General features: G+C 40.5%; 2 protein-coding genes across 8 annotated transcripts; both read right to left on the bottom strand.

Annotated features, from left to right (window-relative positions):
• Window positions 1-999: 999 nt before the first annotated feature.
• On the bottom strand, window positions 1,000-3,029 carry LOC122777839 (musculin). Of its 3 annotated transcripts, none has more exons than XM_044039341.1 (3): window positions 2,322-3,029; window positions 1,738-2,204; window positions 1,000-1,597 (listed from the first exon to the last, which is right to left on the bottom strand). In XM_044039341.1, exons 2-3 carry the CDS (start codon window positions 2,161-2,163, stop codon window positions 1,517-1,519), a joined length of 507 nt encoding a protein of 168 aa, XP_043895276.1. In that variant the 5' UTR covers window positions 2,164-2,204; window positions 2,322-3,029; the 3' UTR covers window positions 1,000-1,516. The 3 variants fall into 3 exon arrangements, with proteins under 3 accessions (XP_043895276.1, XP_043895284.1, XP_043895267.1); XM_044039349.1 differs by having other exon boundaries at window positions 1,738-2,180; XM_044039332.1 differs by lacking the exon at window positions 2,322-3,029 and having other exon boundaries at window positions 1,738-2,307.
• Window positions 3,030-6,005: 2,976 nt separating this feature from the next.
• On the bottom strand, window positions 6,006-23,488 carry trpa1b (transient receptor potential cation channel, subfamily A, member 1b). Of its 5 annotated transcripts, none has more exons than XM_044015205.1 (29): window positions 23,156-23,488; window positions 21,615-21,735; window positions 21,269-21,434; window positions 21,000-21,162; window positions 20,633-20,808; window positions 19,777-19,884; window positions 19,535-19,643; window positions 18,874-19,019; window positions 18,074-18,210; window positions 16,809-16,857; window positions 14,978-15,077; window positions 14,790-14,890; window positions 14,267-14,442; window positions 13,163-13,327; window positions 12,393-12,507; window positions 12,003-12,169; window positions 11,727-11,832; window positions 11,572-11,631; window positions 11,381-11,470; window positions 10,833-10,903; window positions 10,534-10,702; window positions 9,526-9,615; window positions 8,718-8,887; window positions 8,515-8,644; window positions 7,679-7,861; window positions 7,499-7,567; window positions 6,969-7,070; window positions 6,739-6,857; window positions 6,006-6,482 (listed from the first exon to the last, which is right to left on the bottom strand). In XM_044015205.1, the coding sequence occupies exons 3-29, from the start codon at window positions 21,362-21,364 to the stop codon at window positions 6,272-6,274; spliced, it is 3,378 nt and encodes a 1,125-aa protein (XP_043871140.1). In that variant the 5' UTR covers window positions 21,365-21,434; window positions 21,615-21,735; window positions 23,156-23,488; the 3' UTR covers window positions 6,006-6,271. The 5 variants fall into 5 exon arrangements, with proteins under 5 accessions (XP_043871140.1, XP_043871085.1, XP_043871217.1 ...); XM_044015150.1 differs by having other exon boundaries at window positions 21,633-21,735; XM_044015282.1 differs by having other exon boundaries at window positions 10,546-10,702; window positions 21,633-21,735.
• Between the last annotated feature and the right edge of the window lie 928 nt (window positions 23,489-24,416).

Raw genomic sequence — 24,416 nt, 5'->3', positions numbered from 1 at the left:
AAAAACTGTATTCCCAGACACCTGAGCTCAAGTAACTGCAGCACAGCCGCCAGTCCCGGAAACCACCGTTTTGTTTACATGCCGTGTTTTGATTTATGGCACCTCATTTTCAGTGCAGTCGAGATGCACATTGGACGTTTGCACGTTGCTTTCCCTGGGAGACACAGGGGACGGAAGTGTTTGGTCTGAAAGACGAGTTGTGGTTTAGTGTGAGAAGGCGGCTCATTAGCCGTCCTGGTCCAGCAGAGTGACTGGTCTGTCCCACGAGAGTGGCCTCACAGTTCTGGGAAACGCACTAACACGCCAACAGCTGCAGCTCTATGTGAACCTGATGAAAACTCTTCCTTTCCCCTCTTTGTCTGTTTCTTCTACTAAAGCTCTTTGTTAGTCTGTCCCACACACTGGATTTCCATCAATCTGTACTCACATCATTCTGGGGTTTAAGAGAATAAAAAGGACTCCAGAGCACAGGAGATATCTGTCAGCCATTTCCTCTTTGTCAGTCAGATGTGTTTGTGTAGCACAGAGGTGGTATGTGTACAAGAGAACTCAACGTCACTCTAAAATTGTAATTGACTTTGATTTTTGTCATTTTTTTCAAACTATTAAGAGGTCATTCATTCTCTGACCACAAATGATATTTGCACATTTTGAATATCATGATAAATTGCCAGTAGTTTTCTGGATCTGCACTGAATCACTTAACTTTTAGCAAGGATAAGCTCATGCACCAAACAATAAAGTTGAAAACTGATCTGAGCTTTTTCAAAAAATGCACACATGGAGTTGAGCTGTATGCACAAATAACACAGAGCAGTTTTTTTTTTGCATGTGGATTTTGAATGATGATGATCTGCTAACCACATTTCTGCAATGGAGCTGCTTAATGCATCTTTCAAGTCACATGACCACGTGCAGCAACATCACTGGGATGCTGATGAAAAGAGAAAATGTAGCCACTCTTATTATTATTATTATTATTATTATCATCATCACCATCAAACTGTTTTATATGAAATGCAAACATTTTAAAACATACAGTATCATGAACACAATAAATAGATTTCCCTCCTCCTGCTGCTGCTGCTGCACCTGTGGGCCTTTTAATACTTGGTATATTCAAATCAAAGTAGCAAAACGGATAGCTGTACTATGTTACCTGCACAAAAAAAGTACCCGAATACATGCAGAAAAGAAAGAATGTTAAACACACTGATATTGTATATCACAGACAGGGTCACAAAACTATACACTGCATCATCGATACAGTTTTGGGATCAGAAGTCATTTTCATTAATACAGTGTCCATAGAAAACAAATATAAATGAATACAAGAGTGTAAACATGCCATCCTAGTGACTTCAGCAAACATGCACAACACAATCCTGCACATGCCACATTAAAACACACACACACACACACACACACACACACAAAGCAATGACCAAAGATGAGGAAGAAGTGGTTTTCTGTTCTTGTTAATCTCTTCAGTTTGAGTAGAAGAAAGAAGTGGTTTCTATGCTGTGGCTCCACAAAGTCTAACAGTAGCTGAGATGTCTTGGTCCTCTGCTCGCACTGTCATCATAAACGGCCAAGTCTGTCAAAGCAAAAACACAACAGGTTCATCAATATTAACCACATAAAGTACACAAGTCGTGCACAATCTTCACTTATGTAATGGTACTGCATGCTTGCAAATAATGTACAAAAAAGGTAAACAAAGTTGTGTCCTCGTACCAGACTGACTGGACGCGCAAAGCTGTTCTCGAACCTGTCCTCCTGCAGGAGTTGTCTCAGGTGAGATATGTAGCTGGAGGCGAGTCGCAGCGTGTCCAGTTTGGACAGCTTGGTGTCCGCCGGCACCCAGGGCAGGCTGGTTTTTAGTCTGGAGAAAGCTTTGCTCAGCACTCGCATCCTCGCCCTTTCCCTGGCGTTGGCCGCGTTTCTCTGCGACTGGCGCGCGTCCTTGTGGTGCGTCCTCGGAAGTCTGCGCCCCTGCTGCTTCGTCCGCGCGTCCACACCGTCCTCCTCCAGCTCCTCGTCCGAGTACGTGTGCGGATCACAGCAGGTAGTCTTCCGCGCGGCCCTCTCCAAAGGGTCTGCACTCCCCCTGCAGCATGTCTCATAGTCCTCAGCGTCGCTTGCCGCAGAGCCAGTGGACATGGCTGCTACACCTGTGCCTTGGAGGCGGACGATAGTGGCACCTTTTTTGTTTTTTTTTTGGGCACAGGTGTATGTCAAGCTAGATGAATGGGTTAATGCGATTTTAGTGAATCACAAAAGCTTTGAAGTCAGCAGTCTGGCCCATTTGGCAAACTTACCTCAGCCTGAAGCCCTGCACTGTCAGCATTTGACAGTATTACAATAGCAACTGCTGTGAGGTCAAATCTGAAAATCAGAGCCTTCTCCACTGCTCAAACCTGCCTCATTGCTCCCCTAACCCTCTAATTTAAGTGTCCTTGGCATCTGTACTTCTTTTTTTTTTGGGACATTTCTCCTCCCCTTTTTTTTTATCCAAGCCACCATGATCTCAGTTTCTTGTTTCACTTTAGTAAACTGTTAAAGACTGACTTTGCTCATCAACAACCTGATAATTGTGATAAGCCTCTTGCAAATGAATGGCTTATTATAGTTAAAGCAATATCGTGGGGGGGGGTAAAATTGCAAAAAATCACACTAAGGATATCAGAAGACTCATTATTCAACACAAGGGTAATAATCCCACTAATGTTTTGCCACAAAGGGGCATCACTTTTTTCCTGACACATACAAACACACACATATGGGCATCCTTTTGGAAATGCACACACAGTGTAAACATTTCCCAGGTTTGTCGGTCCCACAGATGTGCTTTGTTAATAAAGATGTCTTGAGGACCTTATCAAAAGTGCCTAATCCTACGCTGGTTTCACAGAGGGATTGGGTTTCTGCAGATGGAGCAGCTTTTCACACGCAGCCTGAGCACACCAGCCACAGCTGTTATCGGTTCCCATGACATCTGGAGCGTTGGCATGACAAGGGTGTGGCATGGGCGAGGGGGAAACCATCCTCATTCCCATAGTTTTTTTTTTTGTTTTTTTTTCTGGTTTTTAATGGGGAAACTTTCATATTTGTTTTGTGTCCTTCAAACTTTTCTAAGAGAATTGATATAAACAGTAGATTTTTTACTGTGGTTTGAGTTTGCGAGCCAGCACAGTCGGGAGTAGAGGAAGAGGCTGAGATTGCACGAGGCCAGAGGGAAACTGCAGTATATAACACAGTGTGTTTGCAGAGACAGACTGCCTGGAAGGTTGCAGAGAAAGAGAGGCTGTGTTTGCGGTATACAAACATTACGCTTCAGGCAGAATATCTGTTGCAACCCCGTCAGATTTCATCACAGAGTAAAATATGGCGAGCACATCATCAGCAATGCAAGTCAAGCTGTAGGGAAACTGGAATACATTTTCCAGGGTCGGAAGCACAGTTTCTCAGAATGAATGGATACTTCTGTGTCCATATAGCACTTATACAAGAATCCCTCCTCCACTATTTTTCTCAGGATATTCCAATCCAAGGTCCCTGATAGCTATTGGTCCATTTAATGTGTGTGAAATTTAGATTATTTTTTTTTGTCTGCCAAGGATTACCCAACTGCAGCTGAGACACATGCTTGATTTTTGGTTGCTGGCCATGCCAGGGTCAATGTAGGGAGGAATTACAGCTCTGCTGTGCACTGAGCTCAACGCTGTAATCCAACAGTCTCCAGGGAGGTAATATAAACAAGCACACTAGCTTGAATCTCACTTTATCAAGCCGCTAATATGTTCAACCTTTAATCACTTGTTTATCACTGGTCCGCAATTGTGTTCCAATTCTGTTTTTCTGTTTAAAAAAACACACCCCGATTTCTCTCCTCTGCCAAAAAATCCGCCTTAATCCAAGAACATATTCCCATGCTCCACATAACCCCCTTCTTCCATGCAATTAACACAAACCCCCCCAACATCAGCTGGACCTTGGGGAGATCCCTGCGCTCAGCTTAGCCTTGAATGTGTCACACTGAGATGTTGAGCTCCACTTCTGCTGGTTTAAGACAGTCTGAGATTTAGGCAGGCCGCCATCTCATTCACTGTCACCACATCCGTCAGCAAGGTGAACGGCCTGACGGAGACACTTGAATGTGCACACTAAGGGATTCTGCTGTTGGATTTACTCCAGCGTTGATAAATTGTCATTTTTTTTAATACAACATAAAACAGGCATTGGCTAAGCAAGACATATTTCAACCTGCTGCCTCATACAATGTCAAGAGGAGGCAGGTTGACATAAAACACTCTGTTCATTAGTCATTCCTCGGATGTTACTGCAGCGGCGCAAGTAAAAGCAAAAAAATATTGTCCAAAACATCAGTGTAATTGATGGTTACATGGTTATTGTATTTGCTCTGGGAATAATCACATTTAGGGCCGACAGTAATAAATATCCTTCAAAACTTGACTTGAAGGGAGAGCTAGCGTTTGTCTATCAGCAAAGACTTTCAGGGGTCACGGCCTTTACTGAGGCTCAGTGTTAGAGAAGCAGAGGGACAGGTGCAGGCTCATGATGTCACAGGCCGGTGTTTCTCTCCCAGCTTCTTATCATTTCTCGAGAGGAAGGTAATGTACAAGCACAGCAGCTTATACATTACTATTAATTCAAAGTCCTTATTGAATTATAATTGCGTCACTCACTTACACACCTTTCTGCATGACTTGCAAGATACCATCAAGTGATATTAACCAGATTCGGAATGCTGTGAATATACTGCAAGTGAATGTTGCTGCACAAAATTAAGATTAACAAAAAGTGGTTTACATGACATTTCATATTTACTCAGGAGGGCTGCACAAATCCCAAAATAATCAAAACTGCAAAAAGACCAAATCTTAATTTAACTGCCATATTTGATCACATTAAAATATGTGAAAAAAACAGCAGTGAAAAGTTTTGCAAATGATCCATCCCAAAAATCTTTGTCTTTCAGATCATCATGATGTGGACATGTTTTTTTTGTGAAAATGACATGCAAGAACGAGTTGTGATATGATTTTCTTTTAATGTTAATGTTATTTGTGCTTTATAATTATTCTTATTTATCCAGTATCTGACTAAATAAAGGTGAAATAAAAATACAAACATTGCTAATTCACACATGAAATACTTCCGTTCAACTCTCATCGCAGCTAGAGTATGGACGATGCCAGCGTTGCAAGCAAACGTGACTGAGCCGAGTTTACGTATAGAAAAAACGAATTCTCTACATTGTTTTTTTCACATTTGAAGAATGATTAATGATATGGAAGGTGGAATTTGTTTATTTTAGTTTATTTATGAGGACCCTCAATTAGCTGTTCTCTAAAGCACTGTTAAGCTCTTCTATGTCATATGATAGAAGATCAAAAATAAAGATAAAGCAGCACATAATATATCACAGCAACTAAATGCAGAGTCGTGGCACAATGTGCACCTATACATAGTGACATGTTTATGATTAGGTCAATATACTCGACATGAAAGTGTTATTGAATCTGCTGATACTTAAAGCGCTATAGTGCATCTCTTTTGGTGATTTCTGCCTCTCTTTAGTCTTCAATATCATCAGACCTGACTGAGGGAGCGTTTGTGTGTGTATACGGACGCAGTGCAGGGGTGTGTACATCCCATCAATGACGGGGATTCTCAAGGCAGTAGAAATCACTTCTGAAACCTTTCAGTCAAGGCTACACGAGATATAAACACCACGATACGGACACAACACAGAGAGTCGTGAGACGCTGATTTGACGATGATGATATGAACGTAACGTTGTCATTTGTTTATATTTAAATTTGACACCACAACTACTTAAAGAGTTGTGGTGTAAGATTACAACTACTTGCATTTAACTTTGTATTACTAGAATAGGGGTAGTATTTCTGAAAAATTGTGCTTCCCAACCTCAGTTTACCCTGAATCAAGAAATATCTTCATTCTTTTTCTTTGTCACGTGCCCACCAGTGACACTACCAATATTCTAGTAATACAAAGCTAAATGCAAAAGTATTCCTTCAAGGCTTAAACTCCATGCAGCAATATCACCTGCTCAAACTTCACTTCCCTAAAACCACACAATAACTACTTAACTATATGTAAATAAGGGCACTTGATTACAATGAGATTCTGAATCAGCCATGCAAATACACCATGATTACATAATATCGATGTGATGTGGTGATATTTCACGTTGTAAGGTCATACGGTTGCTTTATCCTCTTTATTTCCTTTTGTTCTCTATGGCTTTCATCAGCGGGACCCACCGAGACACACCGTGTCCTCTCGACTTAGCCTGGATTGGACTCTGCCACCTGCTGCTGACGTTCGTGGGGCCGTCATACTCATCAGCCTCCGAGGTGATCTCCATCTTCTGGATGATGAGCTTCAGGAGGCTGTGCTGCTTCTCCAGGACGCCTGACATCTCTTTCATCCTGGAGAAGGAGAACATCAGTTACTCTGGAACTCGGTGCCAGACGCTTACAGCATGAGTCACATTGTTCTTTACTTGTTAAGATCCACTAGGGGCTGCTCATGCATCAAAAACAACTATAAACAGCTCTTCAACACAGATTCTTTACATTCATGCATGATATCAAAAACATATTTTAGAAACTGTATAGTGAAGGAGATTCTTAAAATGAAAGAAAGCAGATGATCATGTGATCACCACCATGTGATGATTTTTACCTGTTCTTCTGCTTCTTGAGCTCATTCTCTATCATAGTGCAGCTTTGTGATTTAGCCTTGACATGACCCCAGATTTGATCTGCTTCCTCCTTGCCCGAAAACAACTGCATGATAAAGTGCTGTAAAACAAACAAACAAAAACAAAAAGATGGCGAGGACGAGTGACAGCGATTAGTTCCAAAGACACATCAGCTGGACACACAGTGTGAGTGTTGCAGTGCGGAGGATACCTTTGAGCACTTGCGATTGGGGTAGACTGTTACGGAGGCTTTGTCCACGCGTTTCATGAACCAGTACGGGAGCCGATCTTCCAGAGCAGTGTGAAGGTCAATCTGGGATCAATAATAAAGTAAATGTATCATATTAGTCACTTCTCACGATCATGCAGACTGTATTTGTCTTGTGTTATAAACCTGTAATTGACTTTTTTGATGTCATGAACTGGATATTGTCCTACATTTTCGTGCCCATTAGTCTATATGTGTCCTTGAGCAAGACACTTAACCCCAATGTTGAAGCGTGTGAATGGGTGAATGGCAAAACTGTAGTGTAAAGCTCATCAAGACTGGACCATTACCAACTCTTCCTCTTCTGATTATATTTGGTAGTAACGAGTAACAAAGATAGTTATAGTGGAGTAAAAATAAAAGTACATATACATGAATTTTTTGTCATTTGTACTTTGTTACATTACAACACTGACTATAATTAAGAGTAAAATGTGCAGGATGAAAGGTGTAATTTTCCATACATACTGTACCTGCATGGCTATTCTTTTCAGCGCAGCATTTCTTTGGACTTCAGCAATGTCTCCGACTGCCAAACCAATCTACCAGCAGAGAGGAGAACCATTCACTATGTAGACATAACCGATAATAACATGTATACGAGCAGGTGTCATGAGCGACATGAACTTGTGGAAAACTTTGAGTTGATTTACCATCAGGTTGACGAGCAGTATTGGCATAAGCATCACAAACTGTATGAAAATGTAATAAGTCACGGGACCAAAGGGAAGCTGGTTGCGCAGATAAGGATCCAGGAAGTTGGTCTGGTAGTTCATTTCTCCGACCATCATCACAAAGGTCTGCACCACTGCGAGTGGCAAGTTTTCAAACTCTTTCTAGAAGACGGATGTAATAGTGCATTAATATTAGTTTATTACTCAGGGTTTCAATGATTGGCCAAATAACAAGTACTGTAAATTTATTATGAACATTCATGCTCTGAGAACAAGGGCTTTATGTTTTTTTGTCCACTGTGTCCAATCATAACACCCTGAAAATGTGTTGAGCTTATTTATGTTAGAGGATAGAGAAGAGCCTCTCTCTATTAATAACCACAGGGGTTTTGAATTCACCTACAGCAGGGGTGTCAAACTCATTTTAGTTCAGGGGCCACATCTGATCTCAAATAATAGCATAATAACTTATAAACAACAAGGACTCCTAATTATTCCCTTTGTTGTACAAAACATATTATGAATAACCTGAGATTTCCTGAGAAAAACAATACTATTATGCTTAATTTACCATTCACACACGGGCATCATAATGTGAAATTTGCACAAATTCACTCTGCGGGTCCACGGTTCTGGCCCGCGGGCCGTATTTTTGACACCCCTGACCTACGGGCTAAAATGTATCACATTATTATCCACTATTGTTATTAAATGAATTTGTTATTTTTGAAAGAACAACCTCATTTTGGAAATCCCTGTGACAGCTTAAGAGTTTTATTTTCATTCATGTTTTTATTATTTGTTTCCTTCCTTACCTGGTTGAGCATCAAAGCATAGAAGGCCAACGCGAATGCTAACAGCAGGTAAAGGAACAGCAACACAACACGGAACAGTGTCCGTAGGATCTCCCCAAACATCACCACATAGATGCCAATTCCCTCGAACCTAAAGAAAGAGGAGTTTATATTAATAGTAACTATGAAAAATAAAAACACATGGAGTCCAATTTGAATTGTACCTCTGGAGATAAAGGAGAAATCCAACCCATGAGGTTAAAACTGCCAGTGCCCCCGCTTGCCAGTGATAAGAACCATTGACATTGAGCATGGTAGGGACGATGAACAGCAGAGAGAAGACGGCTGACATCCAGTCAGAGCCGTTACTAGAATCCTTCAAGTAATTCCAACCCTTAACAAAAAGCACACACAAAATTTAAATTCAACAAATCTTACAGATATTTAACTTCTTACTGAATTGTTCCATAACCTGAATAACCAGTACAGTTTTAATCTATTGTGTTACATTACATGAAAGCTTCAGTGCAGCTATCACTGTCTATGGACTTCTGAGTAAATACCATGTCCTGCCCAGACCCCTTTTATATCTTGTATCATTTACATAATGCATTCCCTAGCGCACCTTACCCTAACCTTAACCATTACTATTAAGTGCCTAACCTTAACCTTTACCCCAAAACTAAAACCAGCCTCCACACTGAAAAAGCCCATTAAAGTTGAGAAAAGCTACTTTATATCATAGTTACACACTACAGCAGTTATCTCTGTCATTTTTTTTTTACTTGTAGAGTCATTTAACAATATTAATACATTTATATAGTGAATTGTGTATTGATCCATATCAAAAGAAACACTTTTATTTTGAAATGGCATCATAAACATCATAAATACTGTCATTTTATTCCTACAGAACAGTTGTTTCACTAAACTAAACACTCATACTACAGCTCTAATGGTATATTACAGAACATCCAGTGTAATGTGGATGGATTTGGTGAATGCAAAGTAATGACTTTTGTGTTTCACTACCTGCTGCGAGAACTGCAGCAACTCCTTCCCAATGCAACAGATGTTCATGACGAAGACCATCATCATGCAGAAGGATATGAACACGCTTTGCTGTGAAATGACAAAACTGAGCGTTACCCGTGTCTTTGGAGACGACGTCACAACCAAACATATTTCTTATGGTGAGCCTTTGACATAGCAGTGCTGTAGTGGTGGAGTCCAGGACTCAAGTCCCAATTTATAGGACTGGTCACTCACGACTCAGGCACTAATGACTCGGACTTGGACTGTGATTTTTTAATTGATCGAGACTATTTTTTTGTTGCACTTGAGCCTTTAATGCAGCTGTGTTTTGTTTTTGCTGGGTCGACTGAGATGCCAACACAGCAGCTCAGGTCCAAAGGAACAAACTGAGCCAATGACTGTGTTTCTGTTTTTATTGTTTTCGTATCTGACCTGAACTAGTTTTCCCCTGAAAATGAACATTAACAAAAACATAGTAGGTATATGAAAAAGTCCAGCCAACATGCCCAAACCAGAACCAGAACCAGAACTGAGTATTACTGAGGATTTGTATCAAGTACACATAATAATATATTTTCCTCTATACATTGCCTATAAAGGCCTTGATGACTCTTTAGTTTGGCCAGGGTTTGGCTTTTCTGTTGATGCATGTCGTGCATATACTGTACAAGTAATATCTTTCATCATCATCAACAGAGTCTGTGGTTAAAACCTAAAGATGCTATTAAATGATAACATCTGCTCTTGTGTCAATTGCAAATGAATTATATTAATATTTAGGCTTCTGTTTTTTTTTCTACATTTACTTGACTCGAATTCGGACTGCACTCGGACTTTTCTTTGGTAGTTTGTGACATGCAACACACTAGAACTCTAGACTTGGGACTTGGAATCGAGCACTGAGGATTCACTTCACCACACCACTGCTATTTAGGCTCATTTCTCATAAACACAGTTTCCACATTGGCCAACACAGAGCTTCTGCCCCTTAATACTGATCAGCACCTCCATGTCTACCTCTTTGAAAGATACGGGCTTCATGACGATACTGTGCTCGCCTGTGTCAGTGATGTTAAAAGTGGGCCGTAGATTCACCATCAGGTGAGTCAGGGGCAGCAGCCCTAACAGGTAGATAAACATGTTTAACATATGAGCCTTGCTTCCATAAGCATCCCTGTGAAGGAAAATAAACGAGAGAACATTTAGGTTTTAGTTTTGAAGACTGACATTCAAAGCCTGATAAGCAGTCAGCATGTTAGAAAAGAAAACTATTACTCTTGATAATTTAATCATCTAATACTCACCACTTCATTGCCAGGTACTTTTTGGAAACAGGGTGGTTTAGTAGATCGAGCCGGTTGTACGTCACCATCGCCTGCAGAAACAGCCACAGAAAACATAACTCACTCCATTATTGATCTCCAAATGATTGACGGTGGATTACACAAGCGCTTTTGAGATTTGGTGCAAAGGGAAAGATATCAGAAAGTACCGTCTCGCTGTTAAAAACAAATCTGTGTTTTCTCTAGGGAACATGTGACAATTAGAGCCTTTTCAGGCGCCACACCACTGCGCCCCACTTACCAGTGCAAGCAAAGCAAAATCGTTTAAAATTACCACAACACTTAGCGATGCAGCTGTGCCCATCAAAGCAGAAAATAACGTCGAAAAGTGCCATCAATAAATGAGCATGTTGATACCGTTTGGATGCTTATATGTGCAAAGTGTGAGGTTAAGTCTACAGAACCTCATTTGAAGCTAAACGACAATAAAATCTCACAAACTATCTATAACGGAGGAGTGAATTGTGTGCATTCTGGAAATTATATAGTAGGAAAAGAAATTCACTTACATTGAGTGCAGCCAGTGGCTGGTATTCAAATTTGAGATCTGCCTTCTTCAACGAAATGGGAGATTGGAGCCACTTGAAATCATATTCAATCTACAACACATTAAGTTCAAGCTGTTATAACTCTTTGCTCAGCATATCCAGTGTATTATACGACGTATAGTGATATTGTAGATGTTTTGCGGCTGAATTACATGATACTCAGGACTGTTTTGGTCGTCGTCCGATTCCAAAACGCAGTGGTCCAACAGGTGCTATCGAGGGAAAATAGAAAAACCCAAATGAGACAATGTATACAGTTACTTATATCACAAAATATTTATGACCTTTGTTGTCTTAGTTTGCAAACCTTGTAACTCTCAGGCAGAAACTCAATCAAATCTATAATGGGGCATTTCTGACCTGAGCCAGGTTGGAAAAATGTCACAGCCTCGGAACATCTGGAAGATAAAAAACTAAAAATAGGAATTTCAAAAGTACAATAAAACTGTTGTTTTTCAGTGAACATTCAATGTTTCTTTGGTTCTCTTTAATTAAAAGCTAATGACACATTGGCATTTAGACACAAAATCTGCTAATTACGTTTGATTTTTTCTGTATTTTCGGCGCGCTATTCATAACCTACCGGTTACTGTCAATGACAGCATTGACCACATCTTTCCTCACGTTGTGGATCGCTTCGTGGAGAAACGAGGTGTCATTCTTGTTTAAGAGGACCATTGCTCCCCGAGACAACATCATCTTGACTGCGGCCACATGTCCCACTTTCGCTGCGATGTGGAGTGCAGTGTTCTGGTAAATCAATAAGCAACAGGGGACAGACTTGATTTATTATAGTACACTAATGAATGTATTATTTAATGCTACCTGTACAATATTTATTAAGATGCCACGGTGTTCAAAAAAATGAATTTTAACCTATTAATTGCAAAATAAAATCGATAGTTTCAAAATGTAAAAGTGTAAAAATTGATTAGTCAATGGGTGGCTTTGCAAAATAAATCATAACTCATACCCCATCCTCATCCGCTTTATCCAGTAACTTGGGATTGGCTGATAGGATAATGTCCATAGTCTGTGTGTATCCTTCAGACGCAGCATGATGCAGACAAGTCCAGTCCTTATAATCGCTGGGGAAAAGACACAAGTAACTGAAATCAGTCGCACATAAGAGAACTGTGCACAGACGTGAGAAGTGCAGGTGTTCAGGTGTAGCGAGGGTTGAGTGAACAATCAAATCACAAAATTTGGTTTGGTTGCACTTCAACCCTTAGAACACAGCATTTTGGCTACTTTTTTTCCATTACTATGTTTAAACCTACAGTAGCCTATATACAGAGGCTATAAGAGTGTCTATATCCCTTTGTCATCACAACCTAGGCAACCTGATGAAATAAAAAAAAAATCATTTTCACCAACTATATAAACACTCCTGAACAAAAAGTACTCAAAATGTTTAATATTTGGAAATACGTCACAGTTCAAAGTTCACAGTTCAAAGTTCAAGATCAAAAAGAAAACGAAAAACGCTCTATTTTGTGACTTCTGCACAAATATTGCTACTTTATATCGCTACAAAAGCAGAATTTTTTTAAAGCCTGAATATGTGACCTATAAACACACACTGCAGGATGTCCATATTAGGAGTTGTGTATTATTCCCAGGGCAATTAGCCATGCGTGCAACTGCAGCACAAGGGTTAATACCATGAGAAAATTCATGTTTTAACATTTGAATAATTACTCTGTCATTTGTATAATGTGTACAATGAGTCTTTGGATTCACCAGTGAAAGAGAGCTCCCTTGCGCAACAACAACTCCACCACCTTGGCGTGTCCCCCTCTCGAGGCCAAATGAAGTGGTGTCAGGCCTCGCTCATCGCCTTCATTTAGCAGACGGGAGTCTGTGATGGACTCCAGTATTCGCTGACAGGTATTGATCCGCCCATACCTTAACAGGAAGATGGACAATGAGAAGAACCTCTATCAATAATATGATCTGCTGAAATGCTCTGCTATGGAAATGCTTCTTGTGCAAGGGTCCACGGCAAAGGCACAGACTGAGATCTTCTCGATCTAGAATCTTGCACAAAGACACTGTTTTCTGTTAGAGGGCTTGGACATGTACTGTACGTTTAATGTAGATAAAACCGTTTCTAAGAGAAAAAAGGGTGCTGCAATCTGCAAGAGGACATACGCCCAACCTTTTAAGAAAGGTGGGCGTAGGTGGACAGGTGGAGACAGAGGATGAGCTTAAGTATGATGATATCACGGCATGGCCTTTATTTGTCCTCTCGATCTAATAAAATGGGCGTACACGATGGAGAAATCAATAACAATAATGTTGAACGTCCCCTCATTTGATGCCATTAGAGACATCTCGTCACACGTGCCTCACTAATTGGATTCTATTGTGGTGACACGTTCTTTAGGTCACTGCATGATAGGTGTGATTAATCTTCCAAAGGAGGAGGAGAGTAGAGAAGTGTCTCGCAGGGTAAAAACAACTGAGCTGCACTAAAGTAACACTCGCTGTTCAATTACAGAGACATGTCTTAGTTTGAGGAGGGTTTCAAGCTATTTTGATTCATGGTTTTTACTCTAATGATATTATTTAATATAATATACTGGTTGCAGAGCACATAAACAATGTCAACTAACTGGAATTTACTTGAAAAAGTGTCACCGCCTTTCCTGAAAATAAAGATATTTTCAAAACTAGACATTTTGTTATGAGGAAAGTAATGGCTAATGAGTTTTAACACTAATATCATCGTCTCTATTGCTGTTTGTGGCATTCCCTTGATCCAATTTGTTCATTCTAAGCATCAATATTGTTTACTTCAGTGGTTTGGAAAATCACAAACCCTTTGGGAGCAGTTGAACTTACTGAGCTGCAAAGTGCAAGGCCGACTTCTTGTCCTTAGACTTGTATGTGAGGCCAAGTTGCCCTGAGAGGCCCAGCATGTTCTTCACTGAGTCATGGATACCCAGTCTGCAAGCGTAGTGGAGTGGGGTGCAGCCGTCATTATCCTCACAGCTCAGCAATGCTTTCACACTGCTATGCTAAAGATAAACACATTACGAGCACATTGTGTTGAGACAATGCAATTATTATTGAACAGTGCAAAAAAAAAATGGACAAAAAACCTGAGTGCACTGCAGCAGTTAAAATGTCCTATTTCATGGCATCAATGTCTACAAACCCACACACATATGGACATTTTATAAATAGGCTAATAATCAAGAATCCTGTTATAATGATTGAGCAAACCTTCAAATATTTGCCCTAAACAGCTGACAATGAACACATGCTGCTAAGACTCAAAGAAAAATGACAAAAGACACTACAGAAATTAAATTCCAATATCTTAATCTAAACGGCTACACATCACACCATCGATTGTTGGTACCTGCAGGATTTCTTCTGGGAGATTCTTCAGACCCTTGGGCTGCAGAATAGCCAGGTGAAGGAAGTTACAACCCCCTCTGTCTGTGACATTTACATCTGCCCCTGAAGGGATATAAACACAAGGGTGTACAGTCTATATTCTCACAAATTGGGAAATTGCTCATAGTGAAATAGAAAACTGTAGCTCACCTTTTGACAGCAGCAGAGAAACTGTTTTCCATGCTCCACAGCTCGTAGCCAGCAGCAGAGGAGTATTTCCTTTACAGTCAGTGCTGTTCAGGTCTGCACCCTGGGTACACAGTGTTGTAAAGACTGAACATTTATGCACTAATCACATTACACTGCTGTAATTATTGCAAAAATAAACAAACACTGTTTTGTTAAACAGTAAAGCCATGATTTAATGTGAGATGTGTACAGCTAATGGAATGAAATAGACCTCAAACACATCTAAGATATCTTGTTTTTTTTTGTGAAGTATCAAGTGAAGACACCATCTGATCATTCCCTAAAACCGCTAAGCAACATTTGGACATTATGGCTTCACAACCTGGGCTGTATGGAGTTGGCATGTCCCGTTAGTGCATGTTTTTTTTTTCCTGGGTTCTCCGGTTTCTTCCCAGAGTCCAAAAACCATGCAGATTATGGGATTAGGAAAATTGGACACTCTAAATTGACCGTAGGTGAGTGTGAGAGTGGATGGTTGTTTGTCTCTATGTGGCCCTATGATGGACTGGCGACCTGTCCAGAGTGTACCTCGCCTTTCACTCTATGTCATAAAGTGGTAGAAGATGAATGAATGAATGAATGAATGAATGACTGAACCTGGGTAGTTCAGCTATCCTATTACAGTGCAAACATATGGAGACAAACCATTACAGTCAAACACATATTCAGTTTAGAATCATCTACCCCCACCTTTTCTCCAACCTCTTCAATCTCCTCCACTTCCCCCCTTTTTACCCCAGTCATGCAAAGGCAGATGGCTCCACTTGTCTGAGTCTGGTTCTTCTTGTCCAGTGTTTGCTCACTGTGTAAACTGTTGGTTGTCTCTTTTTCTCTATTCTACGCTCTTGAGCTCTTTGTGCATTTCTAAAACCAAAACACAAGAGCAACATTGTGATGAACTGACAGCGCGTGTGTTTATCTGCTCCTAATATAATGAAGTACTGTGTGGGAGACGATCTAAGATGCTGTCAAGGTTCTTAAAGCTGGTGATGTTTACACTCCAGTGAGCAAATAGCAAACTTTTGTCGTACAAGGCTTGAACAAAACAGTTAAATCTTATCTGGAAAACATTTATATTATCACTAATATGCATAATATAACAAGGCTGTGTCCTTATTTCTTCAAATGAAGTAGTCAACCCTGTATGTGCGATGAAGTGCATTTATGAACCTGGTCAATGGTTGACTACTTGTCACTTAATAGCCTATACATACGTTCTTTATTTCAGCCTACTAAAAACAAAAGCAACAACATAACCTGTAAGGTGTAGTGAAATGGAAACACCAAATCAAAAAACACGGGTAGTAAATGGCATTGAATGAATCTGCTTTCAGTGCCAGGAGACGACACAACCCTGCGGGCTATTTCACAGATACGAACACATCGTTGCCGTGTTTGCCAAACGAATGAGTTGACAGGAGATGAACATGGACCCCATCGTTCTTTCCCTAGCAACACAGATCTGTTTATATTGGTTATATCGAGTGTAATAAATGGTGACAGACTAGCTGCGAGCAACAGGAAGCTCTATTAACCTCTCCCGAACTAAGAGGGGTGTTTAATATTTGACAAAGTTTAGTTGTGGCAATCAATCAAAAAGGCACAGAATTCTAAGAATGGCCCCATGCATCGATACTGATGATAGACTTTTTCTGTGTTTGAAGTCATTTCACTTGAGACAAAAAACTGATAACAGCGGTTAGGAATGAAGTTGGAAATAGCCTACGCATAACAGCTGTAGATTTCAGTGAGAGAGAGAGAGAGAGAGTGTGTGTGTGTGTGTCTTGTTTACCAATGAAATGAGGTACTCTGCCAGCTCTGTGTGGTCAAATACTGTAGCCCTGGAAAGGTAAACACAGGACATGTGGCGCATCATGACTCGTGAGTTTTACATTGTCTGGTGACAAATAAGCACAGTCTAATTCTTTTTGCAATAACGACTAGATTTGCCTTTGTGGTCGCGTCTCTTAGCGAAGGAAAGCGATGATTCACTTTTTCTTTCCTTGTGAAATCTGTAAACCACACATAATTCTGAGTATGTAGTGGGTGAAAATGATGATCTCTGTCCAGTGCACCTCCCTGATATGAACACCTTTAGTCATTGAGTATTCTTACGGCACATTGTAGTCATGATATTAGAATAATAGACATAATAAAAATGTAGTAGGACTTTTGTTCCCAGAACAAAGGAAGGAAGTAATCCACTTAATACATGCTCACAATGTTCTGCCCCCTTTCCACTTTCTACTCTCCTCGTGCCACTGTTGCGGCAAATAGCTTTTAGATGTAGTCAGTGTGGGAATCATATCTTAATTATTTGCCTTGCATTATTATAATAGAATGGGTTTCCCCCATACTATTAGCCCTGCCGAAAGATTCGATAACAATGTTTTCCCCACAGTATTATGAAACTGGAATTATGCAGATGGGTTGATGTGAATGCAAAATGGGCAAGCTGTTGGAACAGCAGTCACTGCTGTACACCAAGAGAATGCAGTGATGATTTAAAAGAGGCTAGAATTACTGCTGAGTGCAACAAGCAACAGTTGTGGTTAGGTTGGCGTTGCATAAAACCTAGTATAAACATTAGAAGTGGGCTGGAGAATGTGTCAATAAGGGCATTTGATGTGTTTAATCCATCATATTAATCATATTAATGTGAGACATTTCCTGGAGAAGAAGGCCTGGATGCAGGGCAGGCTGCACTCATAGTGCCTTCTATTGGAAAATCTGGTAAATACCTGTTTGATGCACTTCTAGGCTGTATTGGACTTGAATTGGTTTGATCTAAACGAAACGATTAGGGACCTTGTGATTCAGAATCAAATTCAGGCAATCGGTAGAGAGACCCAGCCCTGTTGGCTTCACAACAATAATAATAATAACAATAATAATAATACTAATAATAATAATAATAATAATAATGATGATAATAATAATAACAAAGACAAAGTCTTTTTCTTTTAGTCTATTCCTTATTGTCCAAAATGGAAACCAAGGCCACATAAGCACAGTAGGTGAATTATTCCCAGTTAAGTAGGCAAAGGTGAAGCCCACCTGTGTAGAGGGGTCTGACATGCCCCGTCAGTCAGATTGATGATGTCTTCCACGTGGTCAATAGAGGACAGCATCACTTTGACCACCTCAGTGGCGCCCTGAGTGCAGGCCAAATGTAGAGGTGTGGACCTGTCATTCTGAACAGCAACAAACATTGGCGAATTATGGGAAATGAAGTACAGATATTGACAAGCCCATCGAACGTGTTATTTACTCGATATGGCAACACAGGGCATAATGTCACAGAGAGAAATTAGCATGCACACATATTCCCCCTGTGCATTAGCATTAGTAAACGACTGGCTCTCCTAGATTTGCCGGCTGAACACTGAAGACTGTAACACAAGACTTTAATAAGATAACCAGAATTAGCAGGAGGAGGTCAGTGATCTCTCCACTCAACCTCATGATGTAAATGGAGGTAATCTGTATCAATTTAGCTAACTGAAGCTATTATGACACTCACTAACCCAGGACTAGGCACATCCATCACTCCCAGATGGGCATGATAGCATTAGCATTGTAGATTAAATATTGTCTACAGATTGAAGAATTCCACAGATTTGTTTCTTACAAATATTACAGAGTAATCATTACTTCACCCCGCGGAGTGGGAGCGAAGTATTGTTTTTAGTGGCTCTGTGTGTCTGTGTGTCTGTCTGTGTATCCGCACTTGCACTTGTCAAGATGACCAACAATTCAGAATCACTCAAGCCCTACCACTAACAGTACAAAGACCGGGACTCGTCTGCTTGAACTTTACAAAGGTGTGAACCAACATACTGCTGTACTATCAGTACCTGTTGCTGGTCAATTTTGGCCCCACTAGCGATGCAGAGGCTGATGACATCAATATTCCCACCACGGACAGCCAGATGGAGGGGACTGCTCTTGGACTTGTCTAAATAGTTGATGTGGGCTGTAACGGAGTGGCCAATCTCCTCTCCTGCACAGAAAGAATTAGCAGTTTCTCAGTTGAGAATAACATACTGAATTCATGCACAGCCCATAATATAAAAAAAAAAGTCTGAGTTAATGTTTGTAGGCATAATGATGCAATATTTGGTTTATTGCAAACACATTTATCCTGTTTTACTTTAACATTAGATTCTTGTATTTTTATTGTTATATGAAGTAACTCTGCCCCTTCATGGTGGGCTGTAAATTCCCAAAACAGCACAAGAATCCATACATTTCTTTTCGCTGAGCAGTGTCAGGAAAAACATAAATATTTTCTGCTCTGCCTAAACAATACTCCCTCCCACTGTGGATAAACACTGTCAATCTGTGGCTCCTGGCCTGAAGCAGCATTAGGATTTTTCTGCAAAAAAATGTCTCTGCAGGCTTAGATGAATTCTCCTGTTATCAATCAGCCTAATGTGCAGTTTGGCCTTGTAAAACTTCAGTCATGTCAGCACTTTCACTTTCTGATGAATGGTCATTCCATTCCTTTTGTCGTACCCGTCTTCAGGATCACATCCATGGCTCTCTTTGCACCTGCGAAGGCAGCCGCGTGGATGGGAAAGTGACCGAGCTTGTTCTGATGGCAGAGCCGCGCTCCGTGTCCTAACTTTGTCGGACCGGAGAATGGATGGGGACAAAGACCAGACTTTGTTAGAGACTAAACTACAGCGTGAAAGAGGCTGACGCAGGTACAAACAACTCAACGCGGTTGAATAAATGTACAGGAACTTTGGACATACCAGTATCTTTAGAGCCTCACAGTTATTGACGGAGCAGGCCAGCATCACCGGGGTGTTCCCAAGGTCTCCCTCCAGATTACTGTCTGTAGCATTGTAAGACAGCAGCAGCTGCGGGAGGCAGACAATAAGAAGTCCACTGAGCTTACATACATGTGTATACATGCAGTATATCGTGTGTCATACTCATAGACTGCACGCGGTGTCAGTGTGTGGACAACAGCCAGATGCTACCAGGGTGACACGACAAGGTCTTTCTAAGTAGACTGTTGAGTCAGGTTTTTGCAGAATGCACACAGTGACAAGTTCATGTGGTTTAAAAGATGTGATGTGATAATAAGAATGATGTAAAATCTTTCTCTTCTGAGTAGGCGAGTGAGATGACAGGGGGAAAAAAATACATTACAATGTGCAGTGGAGTTAGCGGCGATGATCTATGATGGATTAGGACATGTGGGTTGTTTCGCTCTATTCATTTACCTTTTATATTTGTTTGCCTGATTTGTTTTTTTATTGTTCATATGAATATAAAATGATATTTGACACTTAAGATTAATACATTTAAGTTTAAGACATAATGTAAAGAATGGGAAGGTCTCAATCATTTTGCAGTTTAGTTTGGATCTGTTGTTTGTAGTGATGCCGCAGAGGTTGGATGTTTCTTTCCTTAATATCATTCATTCATCCATTTGAAATGAAAATGATTGAGGCGAGTTGGTAACTTGAACGTCAAAATCTCACCCAAGGAAGTCTTACCATGTTTAACACTTGACAAGAAGCCAGTTCTTCAAGACATTGAAGACAAGAAGAAAGACATTGCCGCTATAGTAATTCTGCTGAGTAATTTCAGCTTATTCACCTCCACCAGATTGTTATGCCCACGGTTGACAGCCAGGTGTAGGGGGGACATGAGGGCCATGTTCAGGATGTTTGGGTTAGCCCCCAGGCTCATAAGAGCCCTGCAGCTCTCTGTCTTGTTCCTCTCAACCGCCCAGTGTAGAGGGACACTGCCCTGCTCATCCGAGCTGTTCAGCTCTACAAGATGACACACACACACGCACACATACATAAAAATGTGTGTAGTGCCACCTCCTATACAAGCCAGATACAAATCAAACATACTAGTCCCTGCAGTAAGTTAAAACAAAATTATGGTGATTCACAATACACACATTTTTACCTGTGCTTGGACGGCATCTTTTGATCGATGACTGAGACATGCTTACCCTCGGAGTCTACGACAGTGATGATGAATTGGATGAGGGTGACATGGCCCCCTGCGGCGGCATGATGAAGGGGACTTGCTCCGCATTCATCTTTCTCGCTCAGGATGTTGGGGCTCTTCCGCACCAGGGTCTCCAAGAGAGCCAAGTCGCCCCTCTCTGCCAACTAGATGATAATAACAAGGAAGATGTAATGTAATATTATACGCAATACAAGACTTGTCACTGGGTTTCTCTAGACAGTTACTTCAACAGAGTGATGTCAGCTTCACCTCGAATATATTTAGGCTGGCCAGGGCTGGATCGTCATCTTCTATCACATACGTATAACAGCTGTTTTGTCGAGTCACCTCCCGGTTGAAGTGCATTGCTTAAGACACTCCGTGGAGATGAGAGCTCATGAAGAGTGACAACAGCGACACGTGACACAACCACGTCCTGCACGAAGGCAACGGCAACAAAAGAATGAATAAAACAAAAAAAGTCACCTTTGTCCTAATCAAGTCATTTACAATAGCTGTTTTACATGCAAGAAAAACATGGAGCATTATGCGACAGAGGGGGCAAATAATGCCTTAAACCATGAAGGGACATGGGTACAAATGACTTTGACTTTACCCAGAAGGGCATTCAGACCTGCTGAATATTTTGCAGGTGCTTCTGTTTGCAAGATTGCAATTATGTTCTTCACAGCTGGGGGCAGCTTGTTTGAATTTGTCCCAGGTGTCCTTGCACGGCCCTGTGTGAGAAAATTGAAAAAGACCTTGTAATTGTTTCCGCGCACGGTCCCCTCGCTCATATCAAAATGCCAAAAACTGCGTCACATTTTCAGTGTGTAAATTACTCTGATGAAAATTTTTTGACAGTGTAAGCAAATACTCGTTAAAAAGGACAATTTGTGATTGAAGTAACCTCACAGGTCATTACACCTGGGTGGACGTTCGTAACAACACTTTACTTGCTGCTTTAAGGTGAAGAAAACGACTCTCTTCAGTTGAGAGATCAATAAACCTTTGTGAACTGTGGTCACCGTGGTAATTGATTTAATTTACTCTTAATTAGGCAGCTCTGGCAATGCGTAATGCATTGTTCTGAAGAAATAAATAATCATCAACATAGTGTAGCTCTTTCTATGTGATCTTCGGGTGACTGCGTGCGGATTTACCCTGCATGCACCATGGTGTACATACAGGTATAAGTGGAATAAATAGTTCTCCATAAAAAGTGTTAGAAATGCAATATGATACAGTTCACTGATGTTTGTTATAAGCCATTAAAAACTATTTCCATTAGGATCCATCAATTGATTATGATCCATTATGAGCCATCAATGATTAAGTACTTTTAATTCTTGGATATAGCTTGCACTTAAGTTGTGACCACACTGGACCAACAAAATGGTGACTGACGATTAATGCGTCCCACTGCGTCTGACCGCCGTACCTTACATTCCACATCCTCTTGTGGAAGTAAAAAAAAAAAAAAGCAGTGTTACAGTAAAGCCGCATTTTCCTTTATATTTAGTGGCTCTGATAACGATCCAACATCCCCATCATTTCCGAGCAGTAGTGTAAATTGTCATTGGTCTTAGTAATTGAGACTGCCACTGATCTGATTGCAGAAGCCAAGTGTGCAGGAAGTGCACTAATGGGCACCGGTAAACAAATTACGCAGAGACAAGTAAAACGTAGAGACCAGATAAAACTGTATTTAATAATGACTCAATGTGAAGATCATCGTCAAGTCTTTCATATTAAACATTTGCTGGGAAAAATGAACACCAATACAAGAGAATCCCCATACAATATCAGAGCCTGACTGCTAATTAAAAGAAAACCCCCAAGAAAGTATAGCTTTAACTGGACACAATTGAAGGTCAGTTTATGACTGTGGGAGATGGAAAAAAACCTATTTTGATTACAAAAGTGAACATATTAATTAAACAAATGCTGAACTGTAATGAATAAAGGACTTTTGTTGTTGCTGCGCGCGCACTTGTTGAATGTTAACTCACTCACTAAACTAAAGTTGGCATTTTAAGCAAAAGTACTGAAAAATGAAAACTTAACACATGTTCCTCAACATCCAGTATAGCCTTTTATACATTTACAGTCAATTTTAAACATTACAGACGAAGTTGAAAGGCGCGATGTACTTACTGTATCTGTGTGATGATGCTGCTGCTGAGCTGAGCAGTCTGGAAGCTCTCCTCACCACCGCCTTTAAATACTGTGGGGAGTGAACAATTTTCCAGTCTGGTTTCTAATGCCGAGCAAAACGCTGCCCCCTATGACTTCCATGGTGTTTTCACAGAGGAGTAGACGAGCCCATGTTGAAATGTGATTACTTACACTGCTAACTGATGTCTCCTTCACGCTAAGCTAATTTCTGTGGATGCTTGATATCATATTCAGAAGAAATACGGTCTTTACTCTGACGTGCAATTGGCTTATGTCCAAATTTGGCACTTTCCTTTATAGTGAAGGAAGCAGAGCATGCGTTCATATCCAGAACAGCCTTTTCAATCACTTTAAGTTTCCAGGCCTGTCCGTATTATTGGTCACATTTGATTTGATGTCAGGCAGTTCACCCTGACATTTAAACAAACCAAAGGAGCAGTGTGACCACCCAGCTGCATATAATACACTGTATACCATTAATCACACGGTTAACTTTGTCTGAGAAAACTATTTGCTTTACTGCCCGTGTTTGAGACAAGGTCTGTTCTGCTGAAGACAACCTCTGAAACCTTCTTGTTGATCATTGGGATTAAGGAATATTCCTCAGGGAATCTTTATCAGGCAGGATTATCAGATAAGGTATATCATTAAATAGGGATTATACCGGCGTTTGCACCAGCGTTATCATCGAGGGAATGAGTTAGACTGGCTTTTGACTACACAAAGAGGATACTCTATCTGCCTTGTCAGGTTTACAGAAGTTCTTTAAAAACACACCAGAATATTATATGAAGTAAATGAGCCCCTCATCAGGAAGAAAAAGTACAGTGGATGTTAAACACATTCGCTTAAGCCATGATAGCAGTGGCCACAGCAACCGTTGTCAAGGAAGATAATTACTTAAGTAAATATTGTTGCATTTTTTTGTTGCCAGTTTATGTTTCAGGCCACTTGTTCTTATTTCAGAAGCAAATATTTCACATTACATTACATTATAAGCACTATACCTAATGTACCGTACATATAAGACAACAAGTCATGAAATATGATCATGAATTTAATCACCCAGCTGCACAGAGAGCAGGTCGGAGCTTCGTTTTAACTCGCTGTAAGATTAAAAGTGTTGCTTTTGCATTAGTGCGTCACAAAATGAACACAACATGGTGTTTACAGTATCCACACTTTAGAAGGGAATCGACATCTGCTCGTAATTAAGTATTTGTATTGGGTTATGGGTACT

Source organism: Solea senegalensis, linkage group LG1 (assembly GCF_019176455.1).
Source record: "Solea senegalensis isolate Sse05_10M linkage group LG1, IFAPA_SoseM_1, whole genome shotgun sequence".
NCBI classification, from domain to species: domain Eukaryota; kingdom Metazoa; phylum Chordata; class Actinopteri; order Pleuronectiformes; family Soleidae; genus Solea; species Solea senegalensis.
The sequence above is the reverse complement of the archived record's forward strand: the minus strand, read 5'-3'. Positions and strand labels throughout refer to the sequence as shown.